This window comes from Crocodylus siamensis, chromosome 2 (assembly GCF_052110815.1).
Source record: "Crocodylus siamensis isolate JL-2025a chromosome 2, ASM5211081v1, whole genome shotgun sequence".
Classification (NCBI taxonomy): domain Eukaryota; kingdom Metazoa; phylum Chordata; order Crocodylia; family Crocodylidae; genus Crocodylus; species Crocodylus siamensis.
The window spans coordinates 202570378-202587318 of NC_143396.1; the positions used below are offsets into that span (position 1 = coordinate 202570378).

Genomic DNA, 16941 nt, shown 5'->3' on the forward strand with positions numbered 1-16941 from the left:
AAGTAAATCCCTGTTAGAGCTAGAATTTCCCCATAACCAACTGAATAGCTCTTAACAGAAGCTACTGGTAATATTCAAGGCCAGAATTTGGCCCAAAGAGAAAATCATCATGAAATACCAGACCTGATACTATGCATTTGTCAGTGACCATATGTTAATGACTGTCTTTATGTTACACACTAAGAAGAAATGTAAAAACTATCCATGTGGATCTCTAGGACACAGCACTTACTGGTGTATACGTGCACGGCTAAATGGTGCTGTGTAACAATCTGTCTCTTCCAGGTCAGGAAGTGCCTCCTTGTCCAGCTTCATTGGATTTCTGGGCAACCAGCTTTTCAGTTCCCTCATGTTCCTCTGCAAACTGGGACAATGACATATTAGGTTTTCATTATGTTGTCAATTGCATGTGGCTTTAATTACCGTTGTATGTTATACATATTCAGTTAGATGACACCAAAACTGAAGGTGGAAAGAAAGTAATTATGCATTTTTTCATTTGACTCTACATTACCAAACTAAGCTAGCACTTTTGTTATTTGTGGCCTATCTTCTACATCTTACCCAGGCAGGATTCCCACTGCCAATAATAGGATTTTTTTGCCTAAACAATGATTACAAGATTTGGCTCACTGAAAATACACTTCAAAAGACAGTAGTAATTTAGTACTAGAGAAGTTGTCTGGCTGAGTCACAGTTTCATCCACTAAAGGATTTTTTTGGCTCAGTATTTTACCTCTTATTCATGAACTACTTAAATACTGATGTAGCCCTCAATCAGTCATGTAAATAAAATCCCTTTAGATACCCAAGAAACCAAATTACTTCCTTTAAATTGAGAATTAAACATATCATTATTCACTGTATTTCTATAAGTTATGATCATTAATTAAGCCTTCATTTGTAGAACTCTATCAACGTGTATATACTTATATTTATTCTCAGACCAAGGATCATCATAAATCAAAAAAAAAAAGAAAGAAAGATACTTAAAGGCAAAAGATATAACATTGTTATACAGTCAATGATGAGACAAAAATGAGATAGCTTTATTCGTGATTTGTCTAGAAATTAAGGTTATCACAAAATCATGACTTAGTCCTGATGCCCCTAGTCAAGACTTTTATGCCTGACATTGGAAGTTTGCCTAAAAAGGCTGCCAGAATTGATTTGCAAACAAATTGGAAAGGTCAAGTAGATAATCAAATCTACTTATTTCACTGGCCAGTGCCAGCCATTCTTTTTTGATTTGCCTGATCCAATATTCCTTACATACCCAAATTTTCTTCCCAGCAAGGTAAATGGAAAATTTGGATTTTCAAGAAACAATGGGTTTAGACATAGAGTTATGAGAAAACACCAAGCTGTATTATGCCTTTGGAGGCATGGCTCACTCTGAGAGACACCCTAACTACACGCAAACATCACACAAAGAAGTGGAAGTTTGATCAAAACTACAATGGAATATTTTCCAGGTGAGTTGAGACCTGAATTACTTCTGGACTTTATCCCTACAAAAAGATTCAAAGGCACAAATGTTCACTCTTGAACTTTAACTGCCTTATCTATACTCACAGTTGGGCTGACGATTGGGTATAGTAGATAGCAGTTCAACTACTTGGAATGAACCCACTTTTTGATTATAGAAGTATAGATGAGGACATAAATTTTACCTTAGTAGATGATGCTTGTAAAGCAAGAGCATCCATAGAAACACCTGACTTCTAATTATCCAGCAAATAAATGAATTAAAGTAAGTAAATAAGCACTACTTTTATATAGAAGTGTGCCCACTTGCTATTTAGAATCCTACAATTTAGAGCTAGATGCAAATTAAGTAATTTGCAATTAGCAGTAAAGTTATATAGAAAAATTTTGCATCTGCTGTGAAAATAGTTCCATGAAGTTAAGCTGAAATAAAATTGGAATATTATGATGACTGATGAAAAAGCTTATTTTAAATTTGTACCAGGTTACACATGGAGAACATTCAGGCCTTTCCATAACATACCATTTTAAGGGACTTCTAGTTCAAAGAGAAAGAGAAAGGTGAAAAGTTTCTAGGTGAAACTGAAGCATGAGCCCTTCAATCCAATTACATATTAACTCATCAAAAGAAGTGTAGGTGGAGCTTTTCAGAAAAGCTAAATAGCTTAAGTGGAGCGCTGTGCTAAGCTGGTTAAGCTGTTCATGGTATCCAAGTCACTGAGCCATGTACATATATCATAAGCATTTACATGTATAAATCTCTGCAGGATGAGCTCACAACATTTTATTTTTCAGATTAGTTCATCACCTAGAAAAGATTTAGTGTGCTTCTAATGTATTTTTTCAGGAAGTCATCAAAGCTGTAGATTAAAGATAACATTCCAAAACTAGCTTTGAGAACAGAAGGCCTGACCTACCTGTCACTTACAGGACCATCATTAACATTAAGAGTCACCCATGATTTACAGTTCTGAAACAGGAGACTGAAAACAACCGACTTCAGAGCCTGATCCAGCACCCCAGCAAAAGTCAGACTTTGAGTTTTGTCATTAAGGATTGTTAGGTCTCTACAGTACTTTAACATATATGAAATGAAAATTCTAAAAATCTTATAACATCTCCATGAAATTTGTTAACTTATGCTAATTAGGCAGCTGTGCAAAACTGGTATCCAATTGGTAGCGTACTTCGGGGATATGACAATATCAGGTATTAAGCCTTCTGGGCCAAGAAATCAAATTATGTTCATAAAGCAGAAACACAAAACAGTTCTCAGGCAGGTGTGTTTCTTACCTCTTTCAGCCAAGTGCATGGTCCAATTTGCTATCCTTATACAGTCAGTACCTTAGTCTAAGAGTTCTTTCTGTTGTGGTTCCAGTGGGACTACGTTTTTGATAAACTTGTCTAAGTGTGAAGCCTTCATTTTTCTTTCTTGTAGACATAGATTTTTGTTTGTTTGTTTGTTCAAAGCATGAAAATTATCTATCAATAGTAGAAAAGGTGTAGGAGCACCATAGAAGGAAGAGGGTGGGAAAGAAAAGTTGAACATTTTAAGGTTCCTTCCCCTTCTTCAATTTTAATTATTTTTTCTACAAGGCTGAATAATTGGAAGATTGAGGGGTTTTTTAATCTTGAGAAAATACAGAAAACCGTCTTTTTATTTTACACTCATAGCTGCTCCTTTGAACCAACATGTGAAGTCAAGCACAGACTTTGAATAAAATGGAAATGACAGCCATATTCGATTTTCTTTTTTTTCCTACAGTGAAAATGGCATTCAATCAAAAATATAATCTTTTTTTTCTTGAATCACTTCTGGGTGATCACCCCAAACCCTGGTGACTTCAGAGAGAGCAAAATGTGTCAACTCAAAAACATATTTTCCAATACGAAAAACAAACCTGAACAATCTACATCTTTTTGTGGCTTAGCCTGTTGCTCAGCCAAAGATGAAATAGAATATTTGTGGCATTTTCATTCAATATGTTATTCAATTTCAGACAAATTACTCTGTTATGGATTGTCAGTGTTCAAGATGAATGAATAGGGTTAGCAAACAGGGCAGTTTACAAGAAGTTTGCTGGGAGCAAGAGGAGAAAAAAGAATGGGAAGAGGAAAAGGAGCCAGGCACCAGATTTTGCTCCAGGAATGTATGTGAGGCAGGGCTGCCTGTATGTTTGACTTGCTGTTTGTTTGGTGGGCTGTGTGTTTGTGAATGTGCTTTGAGCAGCTGGGAGTGCTGCTAGCTGAGTGATTGCTGTTTATGCCTGATGAAAACCCTAGCAAGGGGGTGGAATCATTCCAGCTCAGCAGGGTATAAAAGGAGATTCTCTGAGTGACCGGAGAGCAAATAAAGAGGGGCAGCAAACAGAGCAGTTTGCTGGGCAGTTTGCAGATCAGTTTGCTGCCAGTGTCCAAGTGAAGGGCCCGGGCAGGAGCAAATGCATCTTGCAGATCAATGCATGGCTGTACACGTGGTGTTGCCAGTAGGGCTTTGGCTTTTTCAGCCATGGGATATTGTTCCAAGGAGAAGAAATGGGATCCATTTGACAAAAAGAGGGAAGAGAATCTTTGCAGACAAGCTCACTTACCTAGAGAGGAGGTTTAAGCTAGGTTTGTTGGAGACCAAAGCCCTGAGGTAAGTGGAGAAACAGGTGACCTGAAGAAAACACAAGCATGAGGGGGCAACAGGGGACACAGAGCTATGATGTGACTGGAATAACATAGACTTGGTGGGATAGCTCACAGGACTGGAGTATTAGAATGGATGGGTATAAACTGTTCAGAAAAACAGGGAAGGGAGAAAAGGAGGAGGAGTTGCTTTCTATGTAAAATAGCTGTATGATTGCTTAGAGCTGTATGATTGTTCAGTATGAAACTGAAGATAGGCCTCTTGAAAGTCTCTGGATTAGGGTCAAAGGGGGATGAACAAGGGTGATGTCTTGGTGGGTGTGTGCTACAGACCACCACATCAGGAGGATGAGGCTTTCTTTAAACAGCCAGTGGAAGCTACCCTATCACAGGCCCTGGTTCTCATGGGAGAATTCAGTCACCCTGACATCTGTTGGGAGGGCAATACAGCAGTGCAGAGGCTATCAAGAGAGTCCTGGAGACAGCTTCCTGGTGGAAGTGTTGGAGAGGCCAACTAGGGGCTATTTTCTTCTTGATCTATCTGTTGCTCACAAACAGGTGGGAAACATAGAAATGGATGGCACAAATCGGTGGGAAACAGAAATGGATTTCCCACAAATTGGTGGGAAATGGATGGTAACTTGGGCTGCAGCAACAATGAGATGAATGAGTTCAGGATCCTGAGGAAAGAAAAAAAAGAGAGTATCAGAGTAAGGACCCTGGACTTCAGAAACTCAGACTTATATTTGCTTTGAGAACTGATGGATAGATCTTCTAGGTGGCTAGTCTGAGGGGGAAAAGAGTCCAGTAGAGCTGGTTGTATTTTAAATAAACTTTACTGAGGGTGCAGGAACAAACCATCTTGATGCAGAGGAAGACTGGCTAATATGGCAGATGACCAACTTGTCTTAGCAAGGAACTCTTCAGTGAGCTAAAACACAAAAAGGAAGCATACAAAACGTGGAAACATGGACAAAAGACTAGGAAGGAGTATAAAAGTCTAGCTCAGGCATGCAAGGATGAAATCAAGAAGGCCAAAGTGCAATTGTAGTTGCAGGTAGCAAAAGGGTAACAAGGAGAGTTTCTACAAGTATGTCAGCAACAAGGGGAAGACTAGGGAAACCAGGGATCCCCTACTGAATGGGGCAGTGATAGATGATATAAAAAAATCTGCCTTTTTTACCTTTGTCTTCATAGGCAATGTCAGTTCCCAGACTACTGCATTTGGCAACACAGTTTGGGGAAGAGGTGAGCAGCCAACAGTGGGGAAAGAACAGGTTAGGGGCTATATAGAAAACATAGACGTGTACAAGCCCATGGGCTTCTATATCTAAATTGAGAGTCTGAATCCAGACAAGGCTGTTAGAGGTTTTATAATCTAACAGAAGTGTAGGAGAATCTGCAGTACACCCAATGGTGCCTGGGGAGTTGGGTTTTGTAATTGCAGAGCCACTGGCCATTATCTTTGAAAACTCATGGTGATTGGGAGAGTTCCTGGATGACTGGAAAAGGGCAAATATAGTGCCTATCTTTAAGAAAGGGAAGCAGGAGGACCTAGGAAACTACAACTCGATCAGCCTCACCTCAGGTCCCCAGAAAAATTATGGAACGGGTCCTCAAGGAATCCATTTCTAAGTACTTGAAGGAAAAGATGATGATTGGAATGTTTCTTCAAGTGCAAGTCACGCCTGACCAACCTGACTGCTTTCTGTCATGAGCTGACTAGCTCTGTTGATGCAGGGAGAGCAATGGATGTGATATATTTTGACTTTAAGCAAGGTTTCTGATATGGGATCCCAGAACATTTCCGCAAGCAAGCTAAGGAAGTATAGGTTGGATAAATAGACTGTAAGGTGGACACAATACGGGCTGGGTCATTTAGCTCAAATGGTAATAATAGCTCAATGTCTAGTTGGCAGCCGGTATCAAGTGGTGTGACCCAGGAGTTGGTCCTGGGGCCAGTTTTGTTCAATATCTTCATCAATGACCTGGAAGTTTGGATGGAGCACACCTTCAGCAAGTTTGCAGATGACATGAACCTGGGGAGAGTAGTAGATATGCTGGAGGGTAGGGCTAGGATTCAGAGTGATCTAGACAAATTGGAGTATTAGACCAAAAGAAATCTCATGAGGTCCAACAAAGACACGTGCAGAGTCCTGCACTTGGGAATGAGAATTTCTTGTGAACTACCAATTTCAATAGGCTGACTGACCAATCTGCCTAATCAATGTGAGTAAAAGTTACAGGAACTATCCCTAAATTAATAATTTTTGAAGTTGGGATTTTTATGTGATAAGACAGAATCAGATATTTGTCAGGAAAGCAGAGTTCAACTACCCATGTTTTACTCCAATACGTCGTCTTTAAAATCACTGCATGTTGCTTTTTCTCTAGTAGTTATACCTGTAGTTGCTTTCTTGTATAAACTGTTACTCCGCAATATACTGTACTTTATTTTCTTTCTCTCTCTCTCTCTCTCACACACACACACATAAATATCAAGCAGGACTTTGATTTTGTGCAAGTATGATAATCACTTTTTACCTGCTTCTTAAATTGATAGAGTTACTATCTGAACATTTCCAGATAACTGCACTTTCATGGTTAGTGAAGATTCATAAAATTCATAAACTTTGAGGAACTTGGCTTCATTGCAGATTTACGGATTAGTGTGGAAATACCTAAGTTAGCTCAGGCACTGAATGTAGTCAAATCCTGGTAACAAAAAATTTAGCAAAGCCTAATACATTCAGCTCATAAATGTAAGCTGAGCTTTGTACTCTGTGGTAACATCCACACATTCATTTACTCTGGCCTAGATTTACTTTTGTGTAAACTGAATTGGAGTAAGGGTTTTTGGGTAGGTGTCTACACATGCAAAGATTAGGGGAAAAAATTGCACCCAGTTCCCTGCAGCCCTTCAATGGCCCCTGTGGCCACAAGTAGGGAGTTTCAGGCTCCCCCTGAGTGAGAGTTCAGGGGCTGACAGGGAGCACAGGGACAGGCCCATGCCCCAATCCATCAGTGGGGCAGCTAGCTTGCTGCACCAGTGAATTGGCAGGGGGCTGGGTCCTACCCCACCCCTGCAGTGCTTGTCAAACCCTAAGCCTCAATCACCCACTTGGGGCACAGGGCTGGGACCTTCCCCTGACCTGGACAGTTTCCAGCCAGCCCCAGTCTGCACAGTGAAGTCTGAAACAGGACAGCAGGACAGTTCCCAGCTACCTCCAGGCTGCATGTGCTTTCCTGCATAGCCCGGGGCTGGCTGGGAAATGTCCAGGTCAGGGGTAGGTCCTAGCCAGCTCCAGGTTGGACAGGGAACTGTCCCCATGCAAGGAGCTCCTAGCCCCTGCTTCATGATCACAATTGTAGTTGCGGAGTGGGGGCTGGGGAGCTTGTTCCCAGCCCCAGCTCTGTGATCACAAAGCTGGGTGGGGAAGAGGCTACCCTGTCCCCTCCATAACTTCAGAGATGGTGCTGGGAGACACTTATCTCCCAGCGTGAGCTCTGGGGTCGTGGGGCTCAGGTTGGGATACTCCCACCTCTTTTCCTTGGGACAAGTGCCAGTACAGTGGGGAGAAAGTCAGGCTCTGCGAATCCCACGCATATGTTTTGATATGAATGCCAATTATGATATTAGATATATCTGCAGATTTCTGTCAATATTATCTTAGTCAGGACTCCCAATGATGAAAGATTTAGTTTAGAATTACTAGACTTTTCAGTCACCCCATGCAAAATTAAAATTTTGTTCTGTAGTGCAATGAGTCATAACTGTCAAGGGGCATATTAAAAGATTTCTGGCCATAATGTCATCCAAACATGTCTTCTTGGTCCATAACACTTCTCTTTTTGACATTCACAGGTAAATGTCTTGCTGTTAGTAGGGGGCAAAATTCTATTTAGTCATACCATCCATTACACCTGCATAACATCCAGCCCAAGTCACAAATGTCTTTCATGGGAGTTTTGGGTATTCATCATATGGGGAAAAAACAAAACAACAAACTAACCAATTGGGAATTATATTTAGGTTCCCCCATATACATGCAGGTGTTTAATTTTAGGGACAATATTTCACTTTTTAAAGTTTGCCTGTATTAGCTTTAAAGGTCAATTATTCTGAAAGACTAGGCCCAGATACTATTCTGGTTGCTAGACATCTAAGATGTAGCAACTGCTTACTCCAAAAAATGCATCAGTCCTCAGACTGATGAGTGTTCCACTCTGGAGAGCTCATCTATATTCCCACTGGACAGTAGCCTAAGTCTAATTAACTAAGGATCTTTTCAGCCCAAAATAGAAACACATAAGGCATCTAACCATCTTTAGTATTTTTGTGATTGCTGTGGAGAATGGAGGAGAATCATGCTTGACAAATTTGAGGCCTAAACGTCACATAAGTGCCACTTATACATCTTGGAGGTGACACAAAATCTGGGCCTAGGCATCTCCAAAAGACGGGATTGTGATGGGATACAGGACCTTCTATATCTAAATTGAGAGTCTGAATCCAGACAAGGCTGTTAGAGGTTTTATAATCTAACAGAAGTGTAGGAGAATCTGTGTACCAATATCAAAACCAGCTGAAATTAATTAGTACCACATTAGCATACTTTCAGCAAAGTGTCTAAAATAGGTTGATAGTTTATGTTACTTTCTCATCTTTAGATGTAGACCTCAGGGCTGAGGAACATTGCTAGAAGATGTATACCTTTTGAACCTGTCCCCTGAACAAAGACTATTCCAATTGTTAGTGTCATGGGGTGGGGTTCCCAGGGGTGGTCATGATGCCCCTGGTGGCTCCGTGACTGTGCCAGTTCCACCCCAGGAGCTCCCTCTTGTCTTGTTTGCCATGTCTTGCTGGTAAAATAAATTGGGAGGCTGCCCATGGGCTTTCACATAGCCCCAATCTGCTGAACCTCACTAGAGCTCAATGGTCCTTGAGCCCTTTGCCAGGTCTTTCTCCACTACTGTGCTGTATGGGGAACCAATGAGCCTCATGGACTAATTGCATGGCCCAAACCTCCCTTATACTACACCCCATGCCTTGTGGGTGCTACATGGATGTTGTTCCCTCTGCCATGGCTTTGGCCTACTCAGCCTCCTCCCATTTAATTTAGTTAGGTCTTCTAGCCTAGGCCCATTGTGCCAGACTTGAATTTCAGGCAGTACCTCTGATCAGTCTCTTCCTGTCACTGGGGTCCTGGCCTCTATCTGCTGGGCCCTCAATCCCTACCTGGCTGCACCCATCTGATGCCAGGCCCTTGGTCCCTGTGCAGCTGCACCCCTTTGGCACTGGGCCCTCTGGCCTCTCCAGCCTTTTGAGTAGCTGTGCCCCTCTGGCACCCAATCTTTTGGCCTCTCTGGGAGACTCTCCAGCCTCTCCAGTAACTGGGCCCTCTGGCCTCTCTGGTCCCATGAGTAGTTGTGCCCCCTCTGGTGCTGAGTGCTCTGGCCCCTCTCTGGGCACTAATAAGGTCTCTGTACCTCTCCTTGCAACTTCATCCCAAACCTCTGGCACAACAACACCACAAACATAAGCCCTTGGGCTATAACATAACACTAAGAATAAAGGCAGCACTCTGCCCCTTTTAGAGGGCAAGCTTGTTCTCCTGGGATAGCATGCCTCCTAGCTCCTCATGAACTCCTGGAGTCTAACTGCCATCAGAAATAGCAAAACAGGCAACAAAATGTCACAGGGTCACACTGTTGTGCAGGAGCTCTTTACCCTGGCAGTTGCCAGAGAGCGTGAACTCCCTCCCAGCCCCAGCCCTGGGGCTTAGATGTGCCCAGGGTCCTGCCTCCTTCCTGTCAGCTGACTACCTGCAGATGCCAGCTTATTATCTCATTTAGTCTGTTGCTCAGGCAACCTGCAGCTGTGGAGCTCTGCCTAGCCTGAAGGGCCCTGGGGCTAAGCTGCTTCTGCCATTAAAGGAGCAGACACACCCTAGTGCCCTGTGACCATTAGGATTTCATGTTAAGGAGTTTTTTAAATATCAGGTTAGTTGACTGATTTCTCTAGTATTCTCAAAGTTAAATATTTATGTACTGAAATGTTCTCCAGCTACCTGGTAATAGATAATACTTGTGTAATTATTTATATGGGAGTATTTACACATGAGTGATTTTATCTAATTTACAGTGACTTTTCTTCATTTTTGTATTAATATTCCGTACAACAATTTAAGTACTTCATGATGCTTTGCAGTCTAGCTGTGCAAAACACTGTCTTTTCCTAGCCTGAGTTTGGAAGATTTAAGGAGGCATGGTGATTTTCAAAGCGATTATCTTAAAAAAAGGAAAATTGTCAGAATAAGTGTAAGGATTTGCAGTATCAATCCTTCAGAGTTAAAAAAAAAGGCAGCAGCAGAAATCATTTTGCTCAAAATTGGCTCTATGTTGCATTTGTCGGCAATAGGCCCAAAGAGGACCAAATAAGTTCTCAAAAAATTTGAGGCATCCATCTGTGTGTAAATTCACGTAAAGGATTGTAGAAAACCCCTCATGATAAAAATAGTTCATTCTTCAGTTATATATAAATACATAAACCAAACTAAAACACAGATCTCTAAATGATAATTCTCTCATACAACTGGAAACAGTATAATGATTGATAGTACTGTAGTTCTCCAAAAAAGAATATAAGCACTCATGTTATACCTCTTCCAATGTTGCAAATGAAAAACTGTATGCTACTTTTCTCGGACACTGCAGAGTGTTACTATGACTATATCTTGTATGTACAAAGCACCATAATTATGGCCAAAAATGCTTAGTTTTTAACATTAAAGTTGCTTTATGCTTGACTCTTAATTACCAGACTTGTTTCATGGCATATCCTGGATATCTGTGTTACTAAATAGAACTGTCAATTCATTTAATATGCACAATATTGTTATTCTCAAGAGCCTCCAGTGGAATTCAGAATGAAAACAAAGTTTGTTTTTACAGCAAAGCCTTATAAATGTTGCCTTAGTATTAGAAAGCATTAATCACTTACATTCTTCATAACGTATAACAACATGAAGCAAGCATGTGCATGACTGGGGAGAAGAGAGAAGCAGTTGTAAATTTATATTATTATTTATTTCAAGCCAATATTACTTGATTTCTGGAAGTTCAAAATCAAACTTTGTTAGTTTTACATTAAAAAAAATGTTTTCACTACTTTTTCAAGCTACCAATTAAAAAAAAATATCAACTACCACATTAACTTTGTGGGAAGTTATGAATATTCTGGCAGATTTTGCACTTTTGGAGACCCTAAAGTAGTAACGAGAGACCCTAAATCAGGTTTAGATATTTGCTCTGTAAGTATTTTGATCAGCAACCAGGTTATGGACCTAATAATAGCAAACTGTCATAGAAGCTTTTCATCTTCCATTTGAAATGTTCAATCCATGCCAGTTAGAACACAGCTTCCCTGGTCCTTGCCACAAGCAACTGCTTTGCATTGAAAATTAAATGTCAGAATGATCGAAGGGCACGTAGGCCAGAAATACAGTTTAACCTTGCTAGTTCCAAAGAATCTGAGATGACATTTTATTTTTTGTATGTTAGTATAAACAAAAAACTATTATTTTGGAAAAAAATGTATGTTTTTATTAACACCAGGTCCCACAACCACTTATACACCTGAATCAAGCCTTGTTGCATATATTTGCATATTCAAGTTACTACATTGAACATAAGCATTTAGATTCAATTATTGCAATACATGCTCATAAATACTGTTTTGTAAAGCAAGAAGTGTCTTGCTAATGAAAGGCCTCCCTACAATATGCCCCTAATATTCTCTTTTGCAAGATAAAAAAAAGACATTTTTTTGGGGGGGTGAGAAATTTTGTATTTGCAAAGTGAGAATTAGCAAAGCTCTACTGTACTACATCATGTTAAAGTGAAATATTTTAGGGTATTATCTTTTAGTAGCCACTGTCTACGTTTCTTTGAATAAATTTACAACTGCTAATATGGATTTTTTTAGCAGGATGACTATTTGGCAAAGTTAGAAGCTATGCATCACCCACCAACCTGCCCATCGTTTTGCTCCTCCAGTCAGTGTAATAACATTTTTTCCTGAAAGAATAGCAGAAGAGATCTGAGAACAATCAAGTAAGAGACAGTTGAGAAGGACATACACATTATACAAGAACACTGAACATTTAATATCATGCATTTTACAGGCACAAAAAAAGAGGGAAAATATTTTATAGGAAATTTGCAGACAGCAAATTCATTAATATTTTCACATGATATATTCTAGTATTTTAAATGATTCATGAGCTAAATTCAATTTTGATATAACATATCTATGCAAATTGAACTACAACATTTCATGTACAGAATTTCTATTAAAGATGATGCAAGTTTGTTTAAATATTAACAGCCTCACAAGGCCCTCATTCTGCAAAACTTGTTTAAAAGATTACAAATTGTTTCAATTATGCCTTAATACCATGCACAGAGAGTTTTTAATCTGTGTACAGGTCTCCTATGAATATCCATTGGCAAATAGTCAGCAAAGGCTCTAAGAATTAGCAAGTAGTAACTCAAACAAACAGTTTCTATATTTGTATTATTTTTCTCTCTGCCTTTTCTTAGGCACAGCAAATTCTGAGGGAGGTAGGCCTGCAATTTTCCATGAAATATTCAAAGAACTGTTACTCTTGAAATACTATACACATAGATTTGCTGCAGTATATTTTCCCTCTCCTGGCTAAATAGTCCCTTTCTGCCTCTCTATAACAAACTTTCAGGTTTACAGGTGTTTTAAGCTCATGATCCTGAAACCTAATTTATATGACTGGACTTTCCTTCTAGCTTAGAGCTGGACTGAAGTGAATGAGTTTAGCACAGCATAGATCAGTTTGCAGGATTACGGTTTTACTTGGTTTGTAACAGGTCCCTCAAGGAGCACAATTTACCTAGAGCTTTTATGCTATGAAAGAGAAATACTTTGTTTAGTATACTGTCATTCTGGAACTTAGAACAAATAGTTTTCAAATAATATTCAAGAAGTAATTTTTCTCCGTTCCACCTACATAAAAAAATATTTCAGTTCTGGATAATAAAAAGTGAAACCATTTTCAGATGATAACTACATGACCTAAAACAGACCAAGAATATTGGGGATGGGAGAGGGAAAAGAATATATATAATTAATAGAGTCCACAGCTATTCATCTGGTAACTATTAAGGGTGCAAGACAGAGTATGTGATGTCTGGAAAGGAAACATAGCCTAGAAAATGCTTAATCTTACATTTTTGTCCCAATCATAAAGAACTATGTTTTTGTTGGAAATGCTTAGGTACTTTGCAGCCTGATTTGTGATGCTCCTAAGCAAAGCTGCAAAGGAAACTGTGAAATCCATAAAAATTAAGAATACTTTTTGGCTGCTGTCATACCTTTTACTTCTTAATCATGGGTTCTCCATTACCTTTAATTCCCCTTAACTGCTATCCTCAGATTGAGTCCAGCTGAGTTACAGATACATTCATTTTTACCATGGAGCAGTATTTTATATTTTCCATAAGACACTTTATGCATATGTAAAGAGGAACATTGTTGCTTCAGTGTCAAGATTATATTGCAAAGCTTCTGCTTCTTTTCTATGCCTTTCCATCAGGCCACACATTTCTTTCTAACAGAACTCTCAAAATATACCATTAAAACAAAAATCCCTATGAATATATCAAATCATGATCAAACCCTTATATAAATCACAACAAGTTATATTGAAAAGTATAGTGAAAGTGGCGATAATTGCACACAGGTTTTTTGGTTGTTTTCTTTTTACCGTCAGATAATTTGCATTTATATTGAATATGGATATTGAAATTCCATATATACATATTATGTATTCAGGTGTGATCCTTTGTGGGTGGCAGGTTCATATAGACTTCAGTGATGGTAGAAGCATTAAAATGTAGTATGGAAAGAAATTTCTGTGGTGCTACTACCCTACTGCTATATGAATAGAGTGGAGTAGAGGGATGTTACTGGAAAATGGGCAGAGTTTATTGGCATACTACCTGTGGGGGGAAATCTGGTACAGCAGGGGTGTCAAACTCATCAGCAGAGACCTACCTAAATTGCAGTTTTGTGATTTTTGCAGAAACTTCAAAAATGGCAGTCTCCATGAAAAATGGCATTGCCTGCAATTTCCACCAAGATAGCAGCTGTCTCCTTGTGCTTCTCCACCAGTCAGAGCCACGGGGTTGGGCTACATGAAGGGCAGCCAACAGTCAAGATGGTGACCACCCTCTTGTCCCTCCTCCCCCCAGGGCCTCTCTGCCAGTCAGCACTAAGGGGTAGAGCCATTACAAAATGAGAAACCAGCTCCTTGGGCTATGACCAAGCTGCAAAAATTGCTTTCTTTAGCTGTAAGTTAGGTAAGTCCCCACTCATCATCCTCTGTGGGCAGGATCAGTGATACAGAGCTGGTTTGCCCACAGATTGACCTCACAAGACCCATGCAGAATGCCAGATCCAGCTTGTGAGGCTTGTTTGATGCAAGTGCTGCATGAAGTACATGGGGCCGGTATGACATGGGTGTCATATGTGGGTCCTGTCCAAGACTCATGGGCAGCATCATCAGCCTGTTTTATAGGGCTGTGCAGGTTGTGTCCTTGACAAAGCTGTGGTGCAGGTAAAGATCAATAGCGAATTACTTGCAACTCAAGGCAAACTTTAAGAGGGATCTAAAATTCAGGTGTATAACAACATCTTATCTCATTTTTTTGCCACTGAAAACCATTGTTTTTTTTAGCCTTCGCAACAAAAAAAGTGATGACGTCTCTCCATAGCTGCAATGCCCCTCCAGCTGCTGCTGGAGGCAGCTGCTGACTGAGGCAACCACCCTAAGTGCCAACTTGTGGGGAGGGAAACTTAGGTGTTACCACAGCCATGGTTTGTGCTGGCAGTGTGCTGGCAGCTAGGAATCACTACTGCCCCATGGATCCTGCTGTGCCAGTGCCTGGCTGCTTTGTTATGCCTCTCTTACTGCTACTGCTTTTCCTCTTCCCACTGCCAGAGCCTTCAGAGCCAAAGCCAGAGTCAAAGGTGAGTTCTCTCCAGTGGAAATGACATTTCCCAGAATGCCCCTCACTGGCACATATTCCTGCACCAATCACTGCTGATATGCTTTTCCTGCTGCTGGAGCTGGAGCCAAAGGGAGGAGAGTGGAAGGGTGAGGTACAATGTCCTGGGCTTGTGCCCTGCAGATGTCCATCTTTGTGCTACTGTGTTCTGCTGTTGAGGAAAGTGGGTACTGTCTAGGATGCAGTCCTATTCAGTTATGCCTCTGGCAGCACTATGTTATATTGCCTAGAAAATGTCAGTTGAAGTAAAACATTTTGGGATTAATAATAAGTGTTCTACTTCAACTTTTAAGAAATAGTTTACATACATACTGGGTGCATCGACACATGCTATTTGAGTGATGCAATAAACTCTGGTGCATTTTGCACTAGAGTTAATGGCTCTCAGGCACAGTGTCCATGTGCTCAGGACCACAGCAGTTTGAGCTGGGGCTGAACAGCCCCAGGCTGGCAGCAGGCTCAGGGAGTCAGCTCCAGGCCCTGGGTTGTGGTGTCAGATGGTAGAGGGGCTGCTGGGGCATGAGAGTGCCCAAAGAGCAGAGCTGCATTGCTAGGAGGCAGACAGGGGTCCTCTTGCTGCCTGAGCTGACTGGGTGCAACCTGTGCTCGGTTCAGCATTTTCATGTGTGTTTAGGAGCAGTTATTGTCACCTCCATAAAGACAGTATGGTCCTCAATGCTATCTTAAGGTTGTGAAAATTAGTTTGCTGCAGTTTAATAGTGTTGTACTTGTACACTGTGACGCTTTACACCACAGCAAATTAGTCTACTACGCGGTTAAGCATGTGTGTAGATCCACCCATTTGCACCCTCTATAGTTTGTTTTAATTAATCTAGAAAGTATTTTAAGATGGCCATAAGATGTTATGATGCTCAGAATAGTCCATCTCTATCAGAATCTTTTGAGATAAAGAACTGGTAAGAGATCAAAAAACACATACAACATAAGTCTTACTAACAAGAAGATGGGGGGAAAAAGAACAGTGCCAGGAATTTGGAAACAATTTGTATAAATTGGGATACTATAAATAAATGTTTTCAGAATTCAGGCCTTCATACACATGGGTAACTATGTTTTGGTAGCAGCTCAGCGAGTGTTTTTTGTGACTGCTTGTATACATAAAGTGTATTATTATGCCTAAATTGCTGGATCCTGTAAGGCCCATCTACTTTAACTTCAGAAGCACTGACTTATTTTTATTTTTTTTATATGAGTCAATGCAAGTTCAGCCAGCCCACAAGACGTAGGATTAATCAGAGTGGTTTATTTTTTGTGCTGCATTGCACGTTATAAAAAAATTCTCATACTAGCTAATCAGAGTACTGTGCACACTTCAAAGGCAGAGTAGTATTGCTATGTTCCCTTCTATAAATCACACATCAACAGTTCCCATGCTCTTATTTTATTTTATTTTTTCCATTGAATTAAATAAGCAGTTCTTAGAAGGCCAAGTTGTTTACAGGACTGCTAATGGCAGCTATCATAGCTCCTTTTCACTAACTCATTCTTCTGTGTTTAGGATGATGGCTCTCCTTTGCCTCGGCTGACAAGATTAGAGTAATCCAACAACTATTCTGTTTTGCCCCTCAGATTAAAAATTACAATCAAACATTTTTATTGTTCAAACATTTCAAAGTGCTGAATCTAAATTAGCATTGTTTCTCCTTAGAGCAGTTGTACTTTTCATCCTCAGAATATTCCAAGGAAAATAGCCTACTC

General features: G+C 40.3%; 1 protein-coding gene across 3 annotated transcripts in view; it reads right to left on the minus strand.

Annotated features, from left to right (window-relative positions):
• The window catches only part of ANO3 (anoctamin 3), a 293639-nt gene that overhangs the window by 89060 nt on the left and 187638 nt on the right, over positions 1-16941 (minus strand). For 2 of the 3 annotated variants that reach the window (XM_090032833.1, XM_090032832.1), the window contains exons 7-8: positions 12154-12198; positions 233-364 (exon numbers count right to left, since the gene is read on the minus strand). In XM_090032833.1, the coding sequence (XP_089888959.1) occupies positions 233-364; positions 12154-12198 (177 nt within the window). The remainder of the gene's footprint in view (positions 1-232; positions 365-12153; positions 12199-16941) is intronic. The other variant, XM_090032834.1, reaches the window with a different exon arrangement.